The 24,878-nt window shown below is 40.3% G+C and overlaps 3 protein-coding genes across 3 annotated transcripts; 1 reads left to right on the top strand and 2 right to left on the bottom strand.

Annotated features, from left to right (window-relative positions):
- Positions 1-5,071: 5,071 nt before the first annotated feature.
- LOC101486942 (putative polypeptide N-acetylgalactosaminyltransferase 8) lies at positions 5,072-10,943 on the bottom strand. Its single transcript, XM_076885547.1, has 11 exons — positions 10,726-10,943; positions 9,604-9,853; positions 9,225-9,391; positions 8,855-9,041; positions 8,204-8,401; positions 7,977-8,091; positions 7,488-7,673; positions 6,839-6,976; positions 6,619-6,711; positions 5,851-6,021; positions 5,072-5,741 (listed from the first exon to the last, which is right to left on the bottom strand). The coding sequence occupies exons 1-11, from the start codon at positions 10,901-10,903 to the stop codon at positions 5,622-5,624; spliced, it is 1,803 nt and encodes a 600-aa protein (XP_076741662.1). The 5' UTR covers positions 10,904-10,943; the 3' UTR covers positions 5,072-5,621.
- A 126-nt stretch (positions 10,944-11,069) lies between these two features.
- On the bottom strand, positions 11,070-19,820 carry LOC143419647 (putative polypeptide N-acetylgalactosaminyltransferase 8). Its single transcript, XM_076887046.1, has 6 exons — positions 19,563-19,820; positions 14,560-14,905; positions 14,225-14,395; positions 13,414-13,611; positions 13,165-13,279; positions 11,070-12,990 (listed from the first exon to the last, which is right to left on the bottom strand). The coding sequence occupies exons 1-6, from the start codon at positions 19,810-19,812 to the stop codon at positions 12,772-12,774; spliced, it is 1,299 nt and encodes a 432-aa protein (XP_076743161.1). The 5' UTR covers positions 19,813-19,820; the 3' UTR covers positions 11,070-12,771.
- LOC143419316 (uncharacterized) lies at positions 13,745-19,151 on the top strand. Its single transcript, XM_076885548.1, has 2 exons — positions 13,745-16,613; positions 17,829-19,151. Exons 1-2 carry the CDS (start codon positions 15,351-15,353, stop codon positions 17,856-17,858), a joined length of 1,293 nt encoding a protein of 430 aa, XP_076741663.1. The 5' UTR covers positions 13,745-15,350; the 3' UTR covers positions 17,859-19,151.
- Positions 19,821-24,878: the final 5,058 nt, after the last annotated feature.

Below are 24,878 nucleotides of genomic sequence, written 5' to 3'. Positions count from 1 at the left end.
TATCAAATCAATCATCTACAATACAAAGGGCATTAAATGTATATAATATTCATGTAAATGTTTCACAGCAGAAGCTATGCGGACCAATCTCTTGCAACGGTTGTAGAAGGATCGAATGGCCAGTAGCAATGCGCCAGACACCCCATACTCCCAAGCACCTCCCACAGGAAACTCTGAGGGACATGGTGAAATGCCTTCTACAGGTCCACAAAACACATGTAGACTGGTTGGTCAAACTCCTATGAACCCTCAAGTATCCTCGAGAGGGTAAAGAGCTGGTCCAGTGGTCCATGACCAGGACAAAAACCGCATTGTTCCTCCTGTATCCGAGGTTCGACTAATGGAACCTCGGATACAGGAGGTTCGACTAATGGACGGACTCTCCTTTCCAGTACCCTGGTACCTCTGCCAATCTTGAGGTGCCAGAATCTCTTCGAGGCAGTCCGAAAGTCTTTTTCCATGGCCTCTCGGAACTCCTCCCACACCTGATTATCACCATGACAGGCACAAACTATCTTGTGGCTGCAGCTCAATGCAGCAGCTTTGGCAATGCGACCTAGGGTGTCCTGGTGCCACGTGCACTTATGAACACCCTTATGTTCGAACATGGTGTTTGCTATGGACTAATGGTGATTTGCACAGAAATCCAACAACAAAACACCACTTTGGATCAGATCCGGTAGGCCTTTCCTCCCAATCACGCCCCTCCAGGTCTCACTGTCATTGCCCATATAAGGGCAAAGCACAGACGACCTTTTCCCCGATCCAAAGTTGCAGGGAACAAACCCTCTCGTCCACCAGGAGAAACCACAAAGGACAGGCAGCAAGCCAAGGAGATACCCCTGTCTTCCGCATCTCACCAATAGCAACTCCAGACTGAGACAGAGTCCAGCCTCTCTACAGGAGACTGGTTCCAGAGCCCAAGCTGTGCGTTGAGGTGAGCTCGACTACAGGGAGTGCAGAATTATTAGGCAAATGAGTATTTTGTCCACATCATCCTCTTCACGCATGTTGTCTTACTCCAAGTTGTATAGGCTCGAAAGCCTACTACCAATTAAGCATATTAGGTGATGTGCATCTCTGTAATGAGAAGGGGTGTGGTCTAATGACATCAACACCCTATATCAGGTGTGCATAATTATTAGGCAACGTCCTTTCCTTTGGCAAAATGGGTGAAAAGAAGGACTTGACAGGCTCAGAAAAGTCAAAAATAGTGAGATATCTTGCAGAGGGATGCAGCAGTCTCAAAATTGCAAAGCTTCTGAAGCGTGATCATCGAACAATCAAGCGTTTCATTCAAAATAGTCAACAGGGTCGCCACGGCGTGTGGAAAAACCAAGGCGCAAAATAACTGCCCATGAACTGAGAAAAGTCAAGCGTGCAGCTGCCAAGATGCCACTTGCCACCAGTTTGGCCATATTTCAGAGCTGCAACATCACTGGAGTGCCCAAAAGCACAAGGTGTGCAATACTCAGAGACATGGCCAAGGTAAGAAAGGCTGAAAGACGACCACCACTGAACAAGACACACAAGCCGAAACGTCAAGACTGGGCCAAGAAATATCTCAAGACTGGTTTTTCTAAGGTTTTATGGACTGATGAAATGAGAGTGAGTCTTGATGGGCCAGATGGATGGGCCCGTGGCTGGATTGGTAAAGGGCAGAGAGCTCCAGTCCGACTCAGACGGCAGCAAGGTGGAGGTGGAGTACTGGTTTGGGCTGGTATCATCAAAGATGAGCTTGTGGGGCCTTTTCGGGTTGAGGATGGAGTCAAGCTCAACTCCCAGTCCTACTGCCAGTTCCTGGAAGACACCTTCTACAAGCAGTGGTATTCCTCAAAAATACAACTTGCCTAATAATTCTGCACTCCCTGTATATCTAGCTGGCACCTCTCAACCTCATGCACTAACTCAGGCTCCGTCCCCACCAGAGATGTGAAATTCCATATCCCAATTGTGAGTCTTGTTAGACGGAGATCGGTCCACCAGAGCCCCTGCTCCTGGCAGCTGCATGACACACATTGTACCCAACCCCTATGGCAGCTCCTGCGGGTGGTGGACCTAAAGGAGGATGGGCCCATGTCCAGTCTGTGCCCAACGGGGAACAAAGACCCGGCCACCAGACGCTTGCCGTCGGGCACCCTCCTCAGGCCTGTCTCCTGGGCGGGGCCCCGGTCACCCTATCCTGGGCAGGGTAAACTGTTCCCTTAATTGTATAATCATACGGGTCTTTTGAATTGCTGTTTGTCTGGTCTCTCACCCAGGACCAATTTGCCATGGGAGACCCTACCAGGGGGCAAAAGCCCCCCCCCCTCCCCCCGACAATATAGCCCTTGGGATCCCTGGGACACAGAAGGTAGCGATTCACGGAGGGGGGAATGTTGTCTGTCTAATGTAGAAAGTTTTTGATTTAAAATTGAAACAGGCAATGTGGAGTCGGTATGAACAGTGTAATGGAGCACCTTTAACAGAATGGGATCTGCTTAAAAGTAATGGGAATCAGTTACACTGAAGCATTAGGAAAAAATAAATGAGCAGTTTTATTCAGGACTGTGTGTTTGTATTAGTTTTTCATTATGATGCACTACATTCCAGAGAACTCTACAAAATAGTCAGATATCTGTTCCCTTTTAGGCATGCATCCTGATGTTAGTCATGTTTAAATTAAATATTTAAATTATATTATATTTCAGTTGAATGATATTCCTTCATAGGTCTTTACCACATTTATTTTTCATTAGTAACATAACAGACATAAGATCTATAAAATACATTTCAAAATCTTTTAACTACCCACTAGTGCCAACAGGACTGTGATGGACCGAGTTGAAAAAAAGGAGTCCCAGGAATTATTAGAAAAATATAGTTTCCATTTATTTAACCCCCAAAAATTATATTTACAAGAATAATAAATGTTGAGCTCATAAAAGAGGTCAAAGAAACAAAACTGAACTCAGGCAAAGACTGCAAACGTAACAAACCAAATGACTGCTACAAACATACATAATTGACCTAAACATGAAATGACATACAAGGGTATATACAGGGAGTGCAGAATTATTAGGCAAGTTGTATTTTTGAGGAATAATTTTATTATTGAACAACAACCATGTTCTCAATGAACCCAAAAAACTCATTAATATCAAAGCTGAATGTTTTTGGAAGTAGTTTTTAGTTTGAGCTATTTTAGGGGGATATCTGTGTGTGCAGGTGACTATTACTGTGCATAATTATTAGGCAACTTAACAAAAAACAAATATATACCCATTTCAATTATTTATTTTTACCAGTGAAACCAATATAACATCTCCACATTCACAAATATACATTTCTGACATTCAAAAACAAAACAAAAACAAATCAGCGACCAATATAGCCACCTTTCTTTGCAAGGACACTCAAAAGCCTGCCATCCATGGATTCTGTCAGTGTTTTGATCTGTTCACCATCAACATTGCGTGCAGCAGCAACCACAGCCTCCCAGACACTGTTCAGAGAGGTGTACTGTTTTCCCTCCTTGTAAATCTCACATTTGATGATGGACCACAGATTCTCAATGGGGTTCAGATCAGGTGAACAAGGAGGCCATGTCATTAGTTTTTCTTCTTTTATACCCTTTCTTGCAGCCACGCTGTGGAGTACTTGGACGCGTGTGATGGAGCATTGTCCTGCATGAAAATCATGTTTTTCTTGAAGGATGCAGACTTCTTCCTGTACCACTGCTTGAAGAAGGTGTCTTCCAGAAACTGGCAGTAGGACTGGGAGTTGAGCTTGACTCCATCCTCAACCCGAAAAGGCCCCACAAGCTCATCTTTGATGATACCAGCCCAAACCAGTACTCCACCTCCACCTTGCTGCCGTCTGAGTCGGACTGGAGCTCTCTGCCCTTTACCAATCCAGCCACGGGCCCATCCATCTGGCCCATCAAGACTCACTCTCATTTCATCAGTCCATAAAACCTTAGAAAAACCAGTCTTGAGATATTTCTTGGCCCAGTCTTGACGTTTCGGCTTGTGTGTCTTGTTCAGTGGTGGTCGTCTTTCAGCCTTTCTTACCTTGGCCATGTCTCTGAGTATTGCACACCTTGTGCTTTTGGGCACTCCAGTGATGTTGCAGCTCTGAAATATGGCCAAACTGGTGGCAAGTGGCATCTTGGCAGCTGCACGCTTGACTTTTCTCAGTTCATGGGCAGTTATTTTGCGCCTTGGTTTTTCCACACGCCGTGGCGACCCTGTTGACTATTTTGAATGAAACGCTTGATTGTTCGATGATCACGCTTCAGAAGCTTTGCAATTTTGAGACTGCTGCATCCCTCTGCAAGATATCTCACTATTTTTGACTTTTCTGAGCCTGTCAAGTCCTTCTTTTCACCCATTTTGCCAAAGGAAAGGACGTTGCCTAATAATTATGCACACCTGATATAGGGTGTTGATGTCATTAGACCACACCCCTTCTCATTACAGAGATGCACATCACCTAATATGCTTAATTGATAGTAGGCTTTCGAGCCTATACAGCTTGTAGTAAGACAACATGCATGAAGAGGATGATGTGGACACAATACTCATTTGCCTAATAATTCTGCACTCCCTGTATAATGGCTGATCAGACCATTGTGACACATGAGGGGTAACAAACAAAACACAATCATAAATCACAAACGATGCAGTACAACCTAGTTTGCTAATAAACTAAACACTAAAGAAGAAAATCAAAAACCCCATTAAACCCTAAACTCAAATATTTAATTAAATACAAATACTTTGTTTTTAAAGTAAAGAAAACACCCATTCTCCCCTTCAGCAGGAAGTGGTGGTGTGGTCCAATTATCTTCTTTTCATTTAATGGTTTCAAACCCTGGCTACCATCTTTTGTCCAGCAACTCCCAGGGATTATGGCAGGTAAGAAATAAAAAGACAAAGGTTAGTCAGAAAGCAAAGAAATGAAGTATGAATACATAAGTAAACTTACAAATAGAACAAATGTATCCAAACCAATCAATAAAGTTATTGGAAACTAAAATGTATTACTATGTTCAAATGAAGAAAGAAAATACAAAAGTTACCGACTTTAGAGTGTGGCCACGGGTTTGGCCATCACAAGGACAGATATGAATTATAGATTTTGCTATGGTAACTACCGTTAAAATACTGGAAACTCAAGTCCTTCAAACTTTTAACAGACAGAGCAAATGTGTTATTAAAAGATATTATTTTATGGTCTCCATTGTAGCTGAAACTTAATAAGTAAAGCATCACTTTAAAACTGCAATTACCAAGCATGAGTTTTACTGGGACAGAATATGTGAACATGGATTTGCTGCAATTCATGTCAACTCTTGTACAGACATATAATTGGCAACACCCTGCTAGGATTTCACAACTGTTTAACTTTGTCTTGAATGTTGAAAAGACTCAAAGTTTGTTGTGCTACTCTAGACTGAAAATCTTTGATACAAAACCTATTTAATATCTAAGGTATTTTTACAAATATCTTGGCTTTAAAATCTGTAATACACACACACTCACATTAAAAGTATTGGAAGCAAAAGTAAATGTATTGTTCTCAATAGAGCACCCAGGTGTAACTTATCCACTGCCCAATGAGCAGAGCTCAAACACACTTTAAAAGGGTTTGATTATGTGTTGAATTGTCCATCTTTGACCTGTACATTCCTGTATTATAAGTTTCTTGTTTATAATTTCCAGGCATCTCTTTGTCTGTCTGTTCTTCAGTTCTTCGCCCTGGGAAAGAAAGCAAAGTGTTAAAAAAAAGGCAGCTAGTTTGTTCAGTTTTAAGACTAACAGTGCTCATTCAACCTGTTCTGAGATGCAGCAAACAACTTTGTAGTACCTGAGTGAAGTCCCAGTATATCCCCATTCCTTTCTGCATAGCCTCTTTACAGTTGTACAGGCCAGGCTCAGTTTCTTTTGTGCCCGTGTCAGCTAAACATCGGTTGTCATTGTACTTATGTGACTTCATGCCACCAATGTAGAGCTCACCCGTTCCACGATAATATGTGAACTTAGAAAGGAAGAAAGAGAAAGAGACAGAGAGATACAGAGGGCAAAATGATATTAGGATGTTAAAAATGCTAACAACAGACAATAAGGAACAATAATTAACTTCTTCGATCTCTGTGGACTGTGACATTCATTTCAGATGGAATTGCACGCACAAATGCTTGTGTTTTGAAAGAGACATCCTGGGTGCGATCTAAAAATACCAGCTGCACTGTCAACAATCCTGAGCTTAACAAAGAGACAAGCTTAAAGACAAAATTACTCAGTTGTAACCCTTTAAAGCTTGAACCATGAAATAATTGCAAGAAAGGTTTTGAAAATAGAAAATAGAGTGTTTACCATTAAAAATTTTAAAAATATGAGTTCCAAATTTATTTTTTCTTCATTTTTTGCTTAAACTTGTGTTGTGCAATTTGTTGAGGTTGTTTGGGGGGGAGGGGGGGAGTCTGAAAAACTCCCAAATTTGTATCAAATATGATACAGTATGCGTTAAAAGATTTAATCAATTTATAGTGTTTTTCGTTTTGATTTTTGTTTTTTACAACTGCACTGCCTTATAATCATGATTATCAACATAATTATAAGGTGCTTCACTTACTTGAGGTCCATAGTAGTAGCAATTGTAGGCTATCGGTGTGTGACCTGGTACTGGACCTTGGTCTAGGCACATGTCAGCATCAAGGTTCTTCATCTGTCATCAGGAGAACATTATGAATATTACAAATGGAAACAGGCAAATCATCAAACACAGATTCCCACACATTGTGCAGGACCTCTCTGTACCAAACATACTAAGCATCAGAGAAAAGTAAACGTACTCCTCCGTATGCGAGGAGGTCGTCCCAGGGATCCAGCTTAGGATACACATTATCCAGGTACCATTTGAAAGGTTTACAGTTCAGCCTTTCTCTGAGTTTCTTCCTCTCTGAAATGTCGCCTATGTCAATTCCATGATTCTGCAAAAAGCAAAATAAGGTGTTAATCAGCTTATAGTTTCATGTGACTGAGGAAGAATCTAAAGAGAGGTTTCCTTTGAATGTCAATGTAGAAAAAGCTAAGAGCACTCAAAGTCTCATAAAGTTGTTAATTAACCAATGTTTTTTTGCGTCATGTAAGTAAACAAATGAAATATCCCTTAAAGAAAGTGTCATTTGCTGTTTGTGTCAGTGCCACAAACAACATGCCACAAAGTTTCTTCCTCTCTGAAATGTCGCCTGTGTCAATTCTATGATTCTGCAGGAACTAAGAAGAAGATGTGAATCGATTCACAGATTGTGACTGAGGAAGAATCTGAAGAAAGATTTTCCTTAAATGTCAATGCAAAAAAAGCTAAAACTCAAACACACAAAGAGCACTCAAAGCCTAATATGTACCCATAACTCATCTCCTCATGACTCTATGAACAGGAGAATGAAATATCCTTTAGAGAAAACATAATTTGCTGTTTGTGTCAGTGCCACAAAACACCTCAAATGGGATGTTCCAAGCCAAGTTAACGTTGTGCTTGTATTCATCCATCCAGATCTCTGCAACTCTGAGGGCATTTCTCTTCATGGCAGGACCCAGGTCAGGCATGTAGGGCTTGTGGGCCCTCTCGATGTGGGCGATCTTGGAACATGGAACAACTTCAACACTGCCTCCACATGTCCATACCTACATGAAAAAAAAAGCACAATAAAACTCAGTCACTATTCTTTCCATGGCTAAGATATAACTTTGGACCTCATCTCCTTGTTTGTATTACATAATGCAATTCATTTACTTGCTACCTGCACCTTCAGTTTCTATGGTATGTTTATAGCCATTTTAAATGATCTGCAGATTCGGACACCTGTGGTGATTATAACAAAATCCAGAAGGTCCATCTGCACAAATATTCTATATAATCTGATGGCAAAGACACTTATGTTTGCTTTACTATGAAAGAGAATTTATAACCATGTGGTCTTTACTCACACGAATTCCCAGCTCAACATTTTCTCCACCATACACTTTCATTCCTTCATCAACGACTCCAATTTCCCCCAGAAACTTTCTATCAGCAACCATGATCCCCATGACAGATGGACTCCTAAAGTCAAAGAAGAGAACTCTATTTTAACTATTGTACATTGATATTAGATCATAATGATAGAGTTAATATGGCTGTTATATTGTTAAACATTGATTTCACTTGAACTTACTTGCCAGGCAGTGAACCATCATTAAGTTTGTAATACTCGGGTGTAAAACTCTCATACATGCACCACAGAGCCCAGTCGAAGGCGTGTGCACTGGGATGATATGTAGTAACCTTGAGATCATCAAAGCTGACTTTATCAAACACCGGGGAAACCACCACAGTTCGGTCAGCTTTAATCTGTGTCAGCAGAGGTTCAGCCCTGTATGAAGGAGGGGAACAAAGAAAAGGTGGAAAAGTTAGTCAACTAATGTGTACATTTCATTAATTGCTGACATGTCTGGGTCAACACTCTTCAATCACACTATGCAGCATGACTATGGCAACTGGTATAAACTGGAATTATGTGTCACAGTCTGGCTGGCAGACCGTGGGGATGTGGGGAAAGGAGGACCAGATCACCAGACATGTAAAGTGTTTGTATGTGAGAAAGAAAAACGTATTACTCTCAGCAAATCTGTCGTGAAACTTTGACACATCCATGGCCTCAAAAAATCACTGATGGCAATTTATATTTGGTAAACTTGTAGCTAATCTCATGAAGACAGCATTGATATGTTCTTTAACACAATGTGGTAATATAATGATAAAAGAAAACAGAAAATATAAGACTTAAACCAACAACTGAATATATGTATTTCTGTCATGTTCCTACCACATCTCATGGACTTCAATGTGTGCGTCCAGGATGGCCACCACGTCAGCAGTAGCAGCCCTCCACCCGGATGCTCTGGCATGAGCGAGACCTCTCTGCTCACTGTGCCTCACTCTCACAATACGGAGATTAGGGTTCTCCTGCTCAAGCAACTTCACATAAACGTCAAGGTCACCCTTCAGATTGTCTGAATGGAAAAAGATAGTTATGTTTTTTTCTGAAGGAAGTGTGGGTAAGGAAGTGATACCAGCAGATTCAAACCATCTAAAGAAGAAAACTAGTCCCAAACATGTGTGATGTGATAGTCTTCACTCAGCTTTTGATGATATATTTGAATTGGCTTATAACCAATCGTTTGTATCCAATTTACCATTAGAACTATGGTCATCCACCATTATTATCTCCTTCAGCAGGTTTTTAGGAGTGCGGTCGATGATGCTGCGCAGGGCTCTTTGGAGAACAGACAGGGCTTCATCCAGGTAGATGAGCACCACACTGAGACTTGGCAGGTCCTTGGGATATTTCTTTGCCAGACATCTAAACGGCGTGAGATGGTGTGTATTAGATTAATGTTTTAGTAAGCTCAAACAGACCATTAGCCCAGCCCCGTTTTTCGAGGTTTACTTGGGAGTAGTGAGATAGTTTTAAGCTCTTCTAGGACAAAGGATGACAACATTGGAATTTGCAGCAGAAAATAAATAAATAACTAAAAATACTTGACCGTCATGGATCTCATTAATAAAATGTACCTGCTGTCTCTTGTGTCTTGAAGCTTCCTGTCAAGTGGCAGCTGGTTACTCAGGAAGGCATTGTATCCATAAATCTGAAACAGACCTTCAGCTTCCTTCTGCTCTTGTTCTGTCAGGCCATCGCCCCACTTGGTAAACAGGACGGAGTTTGGGTATAACTTTGGCATAACGATCTTCTCTTCTTCTTTGTCCACATTTCGTAAAATGGAATTTGTGAAATTCTTTTGACCTAAAACCTCGGTTAGCTTTGCTTTTGTGGAGGTTAAAAAACAGAAGGATGAAAACTGTTATTCATGGTTGGGGCAAAAAAAGAAGAAATTGGCAGAATTGTTTCGACTTATCAAGTGCTCTTCAAAAATTCGTCACACAGATCAAATCTAGCATGCATCTTTCCCCCTTTGGGTTCCTAACATTGAAAAAGAAAAAAAATGTACAACACCACCTTCATCATGGCCATATTTATATCTATATTACCGAATTTCCCAGGGGAACCCACCCGAGGGATTAATAAAGTTTTATCTTATCTTATCTTATTTGTTATGATTAAATACAACAACCAAAACATGAGCAGGGTAAAGCAATGTCTATAAAAATGAAAAATGGATGAATACGCTTGAAGACCATATGAGATGGACCAAGCTGTGTTTAACAGCAACATTCGCCAAGAAAACTATACACAGGAAACCTTAGTGGACAATTCTTTTTTTATGCAATGAATAGCATTAAAGAAAAAGCATTGAAAGGAGATTTCTCATTGGTTGCAACCCTTATAGTTAGCAGTCTTGGCTTGCTCTGTCTCATTCAGTTCTGCTTTCAGGTAATGGTAGCGGTGGTGGCGATGTAGAATCCCAATAGCATTTTGCTCTACACTGGAAGCACATCCTCCAGACCAACCACCAACCAACACCACCATGACTTAACAGAGCAACTATTCATAAAAAGAGAGCCATGAGATTGGGAGTACACATTTACTTTTGACACACATACATTTCTTGTGAATGGTGGATTTTTACAATGTGATAGCTAATAATAGGTTAAGCTATTTCACTGAAGGGTAACTTTATCAATAATGTTGAAAAGAAGTCAGCGTGTGAGAATGTGAACTTTGAAACTGATACTCACTCAGTTTGTTTAGAGTCTGTTCGATCCTCTCCAGTTTTCTCTTTAAAAGTTCTTGATCAGCTACTCCCTCAGGAATAGATTTTCTGGGTGTACAACTTCTATTTGTGTAGATGATGAAAATGTATAGTGACAACAGAAATGATCCGATTATTCCAACTCTTCGTATGTTTACCTTCATTGTGGTTTCTCACAGAGGATCACAGTGTAATTATGTCCTCTGCAGCATTTCAGCTTTCTGTGTCTGTTTGAACAGGCTTTAAAACTCAAGCTGTATAATAAATCATATCTTATCTTAAAGTTTAAACATTTCTGAAAGAAAAAAAACTCACACAGCTATTAAATAGTCTTTTACTGACGTAAAGGTGCAGAGGTGATGCCAACAACCGTTATCAGGCTAACAATAAAGGTTTCAAAGTACACACAGTAAATTTCATGTGCTTGTAAAACTTACTCAGCCTCCTTTCTTTTACATGAATTCACTGTGGTTGTAATTGATGTAAAAATATTAGCACATTTAGGATAAATGACAGCCTTGAAGCATTAAATATTACAGATAAGATTATGCTTGTTGTCCATTTCTATTTTTCTCTCTTCTTTCTCTCAACCAAAAGTTGAACACAGTAAAGCAATAAAATGTGTGTGAAAATAAAAAGAAAGGTCAGATGGTTATTGTAATAGCACCTCAGTGAAGGATGAACACCTGGAAGCAGGAATTCTCTTCACCCAACATGCAATTTATTTACAGATGCTGACAACAAGGCAGGTTGGTGGTATGAACCACAAAATAAGAAAGCTGCAAAATGCAAACTTACAACTCCATGGCTCTTAGTCTACTAGCCAGCACTTAATCCTACAGTGCCATCTCAAACTCTCCCTCAGGATCATCAACCAGGCTTATAAAACTTAAACCTCTTCACAGAACAAACCAAGTAAGCAATAATCCATTAACTGTCATAATAGATGTTTTGCAGAAAAGCGTGGCAAAGACGTTTCCATATTTCCTATGAACTTTACTTTTATGTGCACCGGGATAGAATATGTGAAGTAAAATGGATTTGTTGTACAGGGTGTGCATGTGTGGCTGCATGAGGTATGGTGTTGTAGGTAAATGCAGTGCAACTCATGCCACCATAGTAAAGACATATACTTGGCGAGACCCTGCTAAGATTTCACAACTGTGTAATTCTATTTCATATTTTCTGACAGCCTCAAAGTTTCCGAGTACTAGAATCTGTAGTAATATAGTTTTTGTGGCTTATTGTAGTTTCTGTTTTATCCCGGCGTTGCGGAGAGGGGTGTTCGAGTTATCTCCACCAGTGAGAGTATAGCGCCTCCGGTCCTGGGGTAAGCCGTTAAAACTACTTTTATTAGCATTCACAATTACCGGAGGCTAATGTTATATTTATCTGTTGTTTTAGGGTTTGATTGCTGCCTTCACATCTCTGTGGCAAACTGCCCGACCTCAATCGGAAGAGTGAAACACCTTCCCAGCTGCTGTTGTGAGGGCTCCTCCTCAGTGGAGCCTGCTGTCTTGTCTTGTCTTGTCGTGAAACTGTTTTTATTAAGTAGGCTTACCTTTTTCTGGTTCACCTGGTTTTATTTTATTCTGGATTGCTGCTTGTACCCACGCCTCTGTGATCGGGCTGGAGCGATCCTCTGCCCGAGTGTCGTGCTGGGAACCTTAAACTGCCTCAGTTGCCGATCTCAGCCTGTGGGGAGCCAGACCGGCTTGTGTTCTTTTTGTGTGATTTTCTTTTGGGTCCACGGCTGCTGGTAAGTCCAAGTTCCACGATTGTTTTATTTTCACTTTAGGACACTGTCAACAACGATGCTACATTTTGCTTTCTAATATTTCATTTATTTTAACCATAAATAAAACTGTATTAATATTGGAGCCAACCTGCCTCGGTGTGCATCCTTGAATGTGTGCGGCCTCTTTTTATTCCTTTTATCTATTTTTCTTAAATATATATTTCCTGGGGGTGAAATTCCCCTAGGTGGCGTTGTCAGAATAATAGAAGAATAAAATATCCCTTAAAGAAAGTGTCATTTGCTGTTTGTGTCAGTGCCACAAAACACCTCAAATGGGATGTTCCAAGCCAAGTTAACGTTGTGCTTGTATTCATCCATCCAGATCTCTGCAACTCTGAGGGCATTTCTCTTCATGGCAGGACCCAGGTCAGGCATGTAGGGCTTGTGGGCCCTCTCGATGTGGGCGATCTTGGAACATGGAACAACTTCAACACTGCCTCCACATGTCCATACCTACATGAACAAAGTGTAACTTAAAAATTATAAAATTGCACTTTGCAAGGATAAAAAATGCAACTACAACTATAGTCCACAATACGCATTTTCTTAAAAAGTAGATGACAAATACAGAAATCATAGTTACTTTACCATGAAAGAGAACTTCATGACTCTATGATCTTTACTCACACGAATTCCCAGCTCAACATTTTCTCCAACATACACTTTCATTGCTTCATCAAGGACTCCAATTTCCCCCAGAAACTTTCTATCAGCAACCAGGATCCCCATGACAGATGGACTCCTAAAGTCAAAGAAGAGAACCATATTTTACAGCTGTATACTGATATAACAATATTTAATAAACCAGTTAGATTGAAAAAAATAAAGTTAATAAGGCTGTTGCATTGGCTAAATGCTGATTTCACTTGAACTTACTTGCCAGGCAGTGAACCGTCATTAAGTTTGTAATACTCGGGTGTAAAACTCTCATACATGCACCACAGAGCCCAGTCGAAGGCGTGTGCACTGGGATGATATGTAGTAACCTTGAGATCATCAAAGTTGACTCTATCAAACACCGGGGAAACCACCACAGTTCTGTCAGCTTTAATCTGTGTCAGCAGAGGTTCAGCCCTGCATGAAGGAGGGGAAAAAAGGAAATGGTTCATACAATTTCACACAATAAATTTTCTATAATGCTGGTGAGATGTCTTGTTCAATACTTTTCAATCACGTCATGATGCTTGATTGTGACTTCTGGATGGCAGCTGGTAAATATTGGTATTAAGTGGAAGTCACCTGCACTTGGTGTCTTTTACAATTAAAATACTACACCCATGTTCAGCTTTTAAATTATGCAAAAGCTTGGAACACTTGGTCACTTTGTTGTTCTAGAAATCAGTCTTTGACGTAAACCTACGCATACAGATTAGTATTTAAGGTTTGACTCTCATCATCCACTGGAGCACAAACTGGGTGTCATCAAAATGCTACAACACAGAGTGAACACCAGTTTTCACAGATATGTATATAAGCCGTCCAAACAAGAAAACTAGTCACAAACATGTGACATGATGATCTTCACTCAACTTTTGATGGTTTGTTTGAATTGGCAGATGTGAACAGGAAAGGAAAATGAGAGGCGTGCACATAAAACAACATGTTAACAGCCTGTATTGACTTACAATAATCTGCATGCCCTATAATTACTTTTTTTTGTCACAGATGTTCTTTCTTTATAACCAGCCTACCATTAGAACTATTGTCGTCCACTATTATTATCTCCTTCAGCAGGTTTTTAGGAGTGCGGTCGATGATGCTGCGCAGGGCTCTTTGGAGAACAGACAGGGCTTCATCCAGGTAGATGAGCACCACACTGAGACTTGGCAGGTCCTTGGGGTAACTCTTTTTCAAACACCTATTCATTAAAAAGAATTATATGAAATACCACTGTATTTGTTTAGAAATTTGAAATATTTGAGCAAGAAATGAACTGAGTGGACTAAACTGTCTGGATTTTTTTTCTTTGCATGTACAGAAGAGAGAATGAAAGATTAAAATCATATAAAATGAAAGTTGTACCGAGGATCTCTGGTATCTGGAAGAGGTCGATCCAGAGGGAGGCGATCGCTCAGATAAACATTGTACCCATACTTCTCATACAGGCTCTGAGCCTCTCTTTGGTCATCTTCAGAGAGATTTGCCCCCCACTCCTTGAACAAGACCGAGTTAGGGAACAGTTTTTCAGACTTTTTCATTTGATCTGCTTCATTTTGGGGTTGGATATTTGCATCATCTTTCTTCTTCTCTGCTTGCTTTTGAACTGCTGGCTGTTGGACTTCTGCTGATTTTCTTTGTTTTTCTCTGTCCTCTTCCAATATTTTCTGCATGATATCCTGCTTTTTCTCAAAACCTCTGAGTACTTTGTCTTCAGTAAAAGAGAATGTAAGAAAAAACATGATCAAAGAAATGGAATGAGTAACTTTCATACATGCACTCATCTTCTACATTTCCTACCTCTGTTTACATGCATACAGAAGGATAAAAACAAAAGCATAAATAAAAATACACTGCACGTTCAAAAGCTAAAATTGCAGTATTAAACACTGTTAGATTTGTGTTCTCATGAGTAAATATATTGATTTATTTTATGTTGGGAGAGACGTTTTTTCTGATTGTCGTTTTCTGATTATCATTTTATTTTGAAAGAAATTTTACTTTGGTGATTGTTTTTTCATTTCCTCTTCCTGTTCCGTGTGTGTGTTCAGTTGGCGCGAACTGCAGCAATGATGTATCTCATTCCCTTCCTGTGTTGCTAACAATAAAAGAAACGGGCAAAGTAATCAACCAAGTGAGTGTATTATTAAGAGAACATGGCCGAAGAAGAAGAAAACTCTTCAAGCTCAACAGGTTATGGGCCCAGGCGTGACACAACAGGAGGAAGATGGCAGAGGTTAGTGTTCAACGGAGACGAAAACAGTTACGAACTTTGGGAGGCGAAGTTTCTCGGCCACATGCGGATCATTGGCCTAAAGGACACTATATTATCAGTCACTAACCCAGATGCAGAGAAGAATGCTGAATGCTACGCTGAACTGATACAGTTTCTCGATGATAAAAGTCTGTCACTGGTAATGAGAGATGCGGCTGACGACGGAAGAAAAGCTTTAAGAATACTACGTGACCACTACGATAGTAAAGGCAAGCCCAGAATCATCGCACTGTACACAGAGCTGACGTCTTTACAGGAGAAACCAGATGAGACAGTGACAGATTATATTATCCGAGCTGAAAAAGCAGTGACCTCTCTAAGAAATGCAAAAGAAGTCATCAGTGATGGACTTATTATCGCTATGATTCTAAAGGGGCTTCCTGAAACTTACAAGCCATTTGCTATCCACACAACTCAAAGCAGTGAAGATTTAACATTCACACAGTTCAAAAGCAACCTACGAAGTTACGAGGAAACAGAAAAATTTGACAACAAAGTAAAAGTGGATAATGTGATGAAGGTTGATTTAACATCAATCACCTGCCATGGATGTGGAAACAAAGGACATTTTGTAAAAGATTGTCGCCAAAAGGGAACACCTAAGTGGTGTAACTACCATAGAAGCTCGACACACAGTGATGAGACATGTAGAAGAAAAACCAAGTACAGAGATGACGCAAAACTAACTGTAGTAAAACTAGAGGGCAAGAAAGAAGAGCAGACTTTTGTATTTAAAGTCAGTCAAAGACCTCTGACTACTGACATAATGAGAGAAGGACTAATGGTGGACTGTGGTGCGACTTCACACGTCATTACGGAGAAGAATAAGTTCATAAAGTTCGACGAGACCTTTGATCCTGGGGAACACTACATGGAGCTCGCTGATGGATCCAGGACAAACAACGTTGCACTCAAGAGGGGAGACGCGAACGTCTCTCTACGAGACACACAAGGACACTGTACTACCATCACACTGAGAGATGCCCTGTTCATCCCATCCTACCCTCAGAGCATATTTTCAGTGAAGGCAGCTACAAACTATGGAGCACAGGTGATCTTCAAGAAGGGACAGAACGAACTAGTGAACAAAGATGGGACAGTCTTCCCCATCGAAGAATACAACAGACTCTACTATTTGAAAACGGTAAACATTGAAACATCACTCAATGACATAATGTCCTGTGATACTGTTAATCTGGCTTGTGATGTAAAAACATGGCACGAAATTTTAGGACATTGTAATGTTAGCGATGTGTTAAAACTACCCGATGTTGTAGATGGCATGAAAATCACAGGCAGTGGGATGCTAGATTGTAATGTGTGCACAGAAGGGAAATTCACTAACAACAGAAACAGACAAAGCGACCCAAAAGCGAGTGAACCATTAGTTGGTACACACTGACCTAGCCGGCCCTATTGAACCAAGTGGCCAAAGTGGTCATAAATACGCTATAGTATTTACCGATGATTTTTCAGGGGCAGTGTCAGTTTACTTCCTAAAACAAAAAAGTGACACGACAGAGGCCACAGCAAAGTTTCTAGCCGACTGTGCACCATACGGCAGTGTTAAGTGCATTAGATCGGATAATGGCACAGAGTTCACAAGCAGTTCCTTTCAGTCTCTTTTAAGGGAAAAAGGCATAAAGCATGAAACATCTGCACCATATTCTCCTCATCAAAATGGCACAGCTGAGAAGCAATGGAGAACTCTCTTTGAAATGGGGAGGTGTCTCTTACTAGAAAAAGAGCTGCCAAAAGAATTATGGCCTTACGCCGTTCAAAATGCAGCTCACACCCGCAACAGATGCTACAGTAACAGGACTAAAAGTACACCATATCAAATGTTAACAGGGAAAAGACCAGATCTCTCAAAACTGTGGATATTTGGATCAGACTGTTATGCATACACACATAACCACAAGAAACTTGATCCCAGATGTGAAAAAGGAATATTTGTGGGTTATAGTAAAAATAGCTCAGCATACCTGGTCTATAACCCTCGCACAGGAAAAGTGTCAAAACACAGGCTTGTGAGATTTATCAAGAAGAACACTGTTGAACAACAAACACAGACTGATGAATATGACTCAGAAATTCAGACTTATGAGTATGTAGTACCCTCAAAAGAAAGTACAGGACAACAAAATGAAAATGAAACAGAGAACAGACCCCCTAGAGATGAGGAAACCACCACAAACGAACCAAACCCTGACATAGAAAGACATGAGGATGATGAGCAAAAACAAACTGAGCGCTATCCTAACAGAGAAAGGAAATCTCCCAAATATCTAGAGGATTACACATCTAACTGCAAAGATTTAACAAATGTAACCTCTGTGAGTGTTGATTACTGTTACAGAGCAACCTGTGGAATCCCCCAAACCTATAAAGAGGCGCTGAAATCACCAGAAGCACCAAGGAGGAAACAGGCAATGACAGAAGAAATCAACCCTCTGAAAGAGAATGACACATTCGAACTGACTACTTTACCTACCGGTAGAAATACCATTGGAGGAAAATGGGTCTACGCCCTCAAAGAAAATTAACAAGGACAAATATTCAAAACCAGGTTTGTAGCAAAAGGTTACAACCAGACACAAGGGATAGACTACCAAGAGACATTTGCACCAACAGCAAACATGACATCTGAATGCAAACCCAGATCCACACCGTGTGATCTAAAAACGGATACTACCACGTGTGGAGAAAATGATGGAAATGAGACTGTTAACTCAAGAGAGTATAGAGAAATAGTGGGCAGCTTGATATATGCCATGACGTGTACGAGACCAGATATAAGCTGGGTTGTTAGCAGACTATCTCAAACACTAGCTCAACCCATGAGAGAGGACCTAGTATTGGCAAAGCAAGTCCTCAGGTATCTGAAAGGTACAAATGACTTTGAACTGATCTTTAAGAAAAGCAGTGAGGATCTAGATCTAATTGCTTACGGTGACTCTGACTGGGTATCCTCTGTAAAAGACAGACGCAGTACAACAGGCTACTGTTGTGCACTTACTAAAGAGGGACCAGTAATATTTTGGAAAACAAAGAAACAGCCTACAGTGGCACTCTCAACATGTGAAGCTGAATACATTGGTCTTGCAACCACTACTCAGGAGAGCATGTATTTAACCCAACTGTTAAACGGCATGGACAAGAAAAGATACACATGCACGAAACTGTTTGGGGACAACCAAGGGGCCATTGCTTTGAGTAAAAACCCTGTGAAGAGACAGAGGTCCAAACACATTGATGTGAAATATCACTTCATTCGTGAGGCGGTAAATGAAGGGAAAATCTGCATTGAATACTGTCCATCAGAAGAAATGACTGCAGACATACTAACAAAACCAGTCACAAGAGTGAGACTCAGAAAGTTTCAAAAATGGTTCTTTGGAAATGCATAAGATGCTATGGGTTGATAGCATGAGAACAAGGGGGGGTGTTAGATTTGTGTTCTCATGAGTAAATATATTGATTTATTTTATGTTGGGAGAGACGTTTTTTCTGATTGTCGTTTTCTGATTATCATTTTATTTTGAAAGAGATTTTACTTTGGTGATTGTTTTTTCATTTCCTCTTCCTGTTCCGTGTGTGTGTTCAGTTGGCGCGAACTGCAGCAATGATGTATCTCATTCCCTTCCTGTGTTGCTAACAATAAAAGAAACGGGCAAAGTAATCAACCAAGTGAGTGTATTATTAAGAGAACATGGCCGAAGAAGAAGAAAACTCTTCAAGCTCAACAAACACTTTAATTGAACAGGGACATAAACTTGTGTTATCATTTTATCTCATTTGTCAACAATAAACTGCAAAAGACCTATTTATTTCTTTTTATAACCATACTAAGGGTGCTTTCATTAATGTCTTTCCCCCTATACTTTTTACTAATAAATCATTGGCGGGCATTGACTTAATGTCATATCTTCAATACATGTGCATGTAAAACTGCCTCTGAATTTAATTGATATTTCGCTTAATTTTATTACCATATTTAACTTTCTTTCTTGTATAAAACCCACGGGTAGCATTTAATCTTAATAATAATAATAATCATCTAAAAGAGAAACTTTATTCTGACTGAACTCACTTAGATCGCTGATTCTTTCCTCCAGGTTGGACGAGGTCTTCATGCGCGGTGTGTCCATCTCGTTTTTAGTGTCCACGCTATGTTGGTGTCCATTCTTCAGAAAGATGCCGAAGTACAGCATGACCCCCACAGCTCCCACTAACAACAACAGCCGTTTTATCCACGTTCCCCTCATTCTGATAACACACCAGCCTCCCAGCCAGACAATCCAACGTGAGAGGACACAAAGAAGCACACACACACAGCTCATCTACTGACTGGACGAGATCAAATAGCTGATAACTTCTGATGTGAATGCTATTAAATCGTTAGTTGAGCAGACACGTGAACATCGCTACCCGCCCATCGCGGCAGGTACGCCCTGCAGCAAGCAGCGTCAGGGTCATGGGCGGGCCCTGTGCGTCCAGACCTGCCCAAAAAAGTGACTGTGCCTCGTGAATGTAACAGACAATAAAAGATATATTGTATATTTAAGAATTCTTTGTAAGAATAGTGTGTTAATAAACATGGTCCAGCCAAATTAATTAAAAACAACTCTCATCTCCTCATTGAATAGCTAACCAGTCAATTAGCCTGTAGTCCAAGCGGGCAGAAATCTCAGACTTGATAAGTATCCCTCACGCTTCTTTGGGACTAAAAAGAGGTCTGCAGAAAAGTCTGCAAAGACCAAAACACCACCATATTACCAGATGACGAGGGGAGGTGCACAACAGACTATCACACAAAAATGACTACATTCCTCAGTGGCTAAAGGATAAATCTAATGACAAAAATCAACTCCTACTTCATCTCATTAATATTACGAGTCCATAAGTAAACTGTGTCTTTTCTTTTTTATTCATATTTCTAAGTATGTGTGAACCCTGAACCCTGAATATTTCTAAGTACTGATTGTAAGATGTGACTGGATTAAAGAAAGAAATTATGGTGAAATGATGACTGAGAGGCTGTACATTTCTGCATTTATCATACTGATAACATAAACGTATGTCTAAGTTTTACATATAAGGACATATTAATGCCGCTGTTGTTTACCAGGACAGACTCATATGCAAACCGATGACCTCGGACTTCTTTTCTTTATTTGAGTCACAGATGATGAAGGTCGGTTCTCTGAAAACCTTTTACTGTATTTTAATCTATCGACCTGCTGGACCTGCTGGGGTCTTTCTAACTGAATTTAACGACCTTCTGACATCGATCATTAAACTGGAGAAGGTTGTAATATTGGGAGACTTAAACCTTCATATTGATGACGCTTCCTGTAACACTGCTGCTGAGCTCATCACTATCACTGAGTCTTTTAACTTTAAGCAGCATGTTTCTGGCCCCACACATACAAAGGGCCACACACTGGATCTTGTTTTCTCCTGGGTTTAAATATACATGATGTATGTGTGGAAGATGTCCACATGAGTGACCATAGTTGTATATTCTTTAATTTGTCATTTTACGTGGATCCTTCACCTCCTAAATTGATGATCCAAAGGCGGATTATAAACCAGGATGCTGCTAGGTTCTCTGCCATGTTTGACCCTCGCATGGCTCAAAATGATATGGATTCACTTATTTTGTCTTTTAACAATCAATGTAAATCTATTTTAGATACGGTGGCACCTCTGAAACTAAATGTTGTCCATTCTTCAAATTTCTGTCCTTGGACAAATGAAAATATTCGAAATTTTAGGAGATATTGTCGCAAATTAGAACGTTTATGGAAGGCTTCCAAGCTTGAGGTCCATAGGGTACATCTCAAGGAATCAATTTCCTCACTTAACGACATGATAAAAAATGCCAGAACTGAATATTTTGCTAATCTAATAGCTTCAAAAAAGAAAAATCCCAGAGTATTGTTTGATACAATTAAAAACATTGTCTCTCCTGATATTCCTCATGTACCAGTCTATACTAAATCTGATTGTAATGAATTTTTAAACTATTTTATTAATAAGGTCGCTGCCGTCAGGTCTAATATTTCTCCATCATCCTCGATCGGGGCGATCGTGGCTCAAGAGTTGGGTGTTCGTCTTGTAATCGGAAGGTTGCTGGTTCGAGCCCCGGCTCGGACAGTCTCGGTCATTGTGTCCTTGGGCAAGACACTTCACCTACCGCCTACTGGTGAGGGGCCGATGGCGCTTCTGTCAGTCTGCCCCAGGGCAGCTGTGGCTACAACTGTAGCTGCCTCCACCAGTGTGTGAATGGGTGGATGACTGGGTGTGTAAAGCGCTTTGGGGTCCCTAGGGAGGACTGGTAAAAGCGCTATACAAATACAGGCCATTTACCATCCTCTCAGTATCACACTGACACGTTGCTGATATCTGGTCCTCTTTTACTCCTGTTACCTTACAGGACATCAGTGCTCTGCTTGGTCAAATGAAACTGACTCAAGCCACCTTGATGTACGTCCTCCATCATTTTTCATTAGTGTGTTTGACTCTATTGGCCCCTGTATTCTGGAAATAATTAATACTTCTCTTTATACTGGCTCAGTTCCCAGCTAACAAGCTATTGTTGAACCAATATTAAAGAAACCAAATATGGACCCATCTCTTCCAAGCAGTTACAGGCCAATATCAAAATTAGCATTGGTGTCAAAGATCTTGGAAAAAACAGTTGCAGAACAACTTAACAACTTTTTGGAGAAGAACAATGTTCTGGACATTTTCCAGTCTGGTTTCCGCAAATTGCACTCCACTGAAACCGCTTTGCTTAAAGTGTCTCTGATGGCAGCAGACACTGGAGAGAACACCGTTCTGGTTCTGTTGGATCTCAGCTCTGCTTTTGATACTGTTGATCACAGCATCATGATAAATAGGCTGAAGGACTTGTTTGGGATTACTGGTGTCGTTTTAAAATGGTTTATGTCGTATCTATCTGAGAGATCCTTTACTGTCTGTATGAATCATGTGCTGTCGGAAACATCAGTTCTGCCTTCTGGGGCACCTCAAGGATCTGTTTTAGGTCCTATTCTCTTTTTGCTGTATATCCTCCCTCTAGGCCACATTATCAGACGTTACAATAATATTGCTTATCACCTCTATGCTGATGACATTCAGTTATACTGTTCTTTCAAAACTTCTGAGTTTTATAAATTGTCTTGTTTAAATAATTGTCTGTCAGAAATCAAACAATGGTTAAATGACAGTTTCCTTCAGTTAAATGCAGATAAAACAGAAACCTTGATTGTTGCACCTGATCACATGCTCTCAGAAATTAGGCAGCATATCAGTTTTTTAGACCCTTAGAAACGTAGGTGTTATATTTGACAGTTTGATGTCTCTTGAGAAACACTAAACAATTTGTCCGGAACTGTTTTTATCATCTAAGAAACATTTCTAAACTCAGGCTACTGGTGTCAAAGGCAGAACTTGAGATGATTCATGCTTTTATCTCTTCTCGTTTGGATTATTGTAACAGTCTTTTTTACGTGTCTCAACAAACCAGCTCTGGATCGCCTTCAGTCTGTACAGAATGCAGCGGCAAGACTTTTAACTGGTACAAACAAGAGGTCACACATTACTCCAGTTTTGGCTTCTCTTCATTGGTTGCCTGTAAATTTTAGGGTTCATTTTAAATTTTTAGTTGTAACTTTTAGAGCTCTGCACGGTGAAGCTCCCCAGTATAACTCTGACCTGTTGAAACCTCGTGCTTCATCCCGAGCACTTAGGTCTTCAGGTCAGAGGCTACTGGTGGTCCCACGTACCGGGTTTAAAACACGTGGGGATCGAGCTTTTCAGGCACCGAGGCTGTGGAACTCCCTGCCGTTGTCTTTACGCTGTCTAGACTCTACTGACTCCTTTAAAAAGCAGCTGAAGACATTTTTATACAAACGGGTTTTTAATTAATTTTAACTTGTATGCCTGATCTTATTGTGAAGCACTTTGTGATTTTTATCTGTGAAATGTGCTATATAAATAAATTTTACTTACTTACTTAATAATAAAAAATAATCGAGTCCTCCTCAGGTTTTAAAATAACTTTATTTTACAATCCCAGATGAACAACATGTGACCTGTTATACCTTCTCGTTATTGGTTCAAAAATAACAGAAGCAGTGTGTAAACTAAGTAGACCCCATAATTCAATACTTTTTAGCACCAATAAGTTAAAATAATTCTTCCCTCTCATGCCATTATGGAGGAATCTTGGCCAACTCCTCTTTGCAAAATTGCTCCAGTTCATTGAAGTCCTTGGGCATTTGTGTGTGCGCAGCTTTCTTTAGAGCTCATTCAGCCTTTTAATTGGCTTGAATGTGGTCTGGACATTGACTGGGCCATTGCAACAGCTTTTTCTGCCATTCTGTTTTAGATTGACTGGTGTGTTTGGCATCATTGCTCTGTTGGTCAAGTCCGACAGATGGACTCACGTTTCACTCTAGAATACTTGATGTACAGAGGCGTTCCTGGTCAGCTCAGTGAGTGCAAAGTGCCCAGGTCCTGTGGCTGCACAACAAGAATAAATTGTTACCCATCAACCACTCTGCTTGACAGTTTATGTGCTGCGTTTGATTTTCACCAATTGTGGCACTGTGCACCATAGCTCAATATCATAGTTTGATTTTGTGTGTGCAAAATACATTTTTGCAGATATCTTGTGGTTCAGATACAATTTTCCAACCCTAGCCTGTGCTGCCATGTTCTTTTTAGAATTTAGAGGCTTTCTCCTGGTAATCCTTCCAAACAAGCGAGTCTTGTTCAGTCTTTTTCTTTGGATACTTTCATTAACTTGAATATTCTAATAGAGCCCTGTAGAGTCGGCGATGTGCATTTCTTTTCCAGTTTCTCTGAACATTGCACAGTTTGACCTTCTGGTGATGTTGCTGAGATGTCCAGTCCTGGGAAGATTGGCATGTGTCTGACATTGTTTTCCACTCGTGAATAATCTTTATCGGTGTGGAATGATGAACTTCAAAGTATTTGAAACTTGTAACCCTTCCCAGACACACACCCAAATCCTCCAGACCTTCTAAAGATCAGATGATATTTTGTTTATGTTTCTTTTATCCTTCTTTCTTTCTTTAAATTTAAATCCTAATATGTAAAAGCTTGACAGTGAAAGAGTGTAAATATTGATTAATGTTGTTTTCAAAACTGCCTTTGTGGTCTTTCATACTTTGCATGTCTTGGAACAAAAACCACAGACACACCCAAGGTTAAAAGTATAATGTTGTCACGGTTGTTACGGTTCCATTATGAAACAGGTTACATTTATCAGCAGCATGTCTTAGACCACCCATATCTTTCAATTGAGCTGTAAATTTCGTGTCAGTGACATACCTGTAAAGTTTCTTAACTTCATCTTGAGTTTGTGTGACAT

Source organism: Maylandia zebra, linkage group LG7, assembly GCF_041146795.1.
Source record: "Maylandia zebra isolate NMK-2024a linkage group LG7, Mzebra_GT3a, whole genome shotgun sequence".
In the NCBI taxonomy this organism is placed as follows: Eukaryota; Metazoa; Chordata; class Actinopteri; order Cichliformes; family Cichlidae; genus Maylandia; species Maylandia zebra.
The sequence above is the reverse complement of the archived record's forward strand: the minus strand, read 5'-3'. Positions and strand labels throughout refer to the sequence as shown.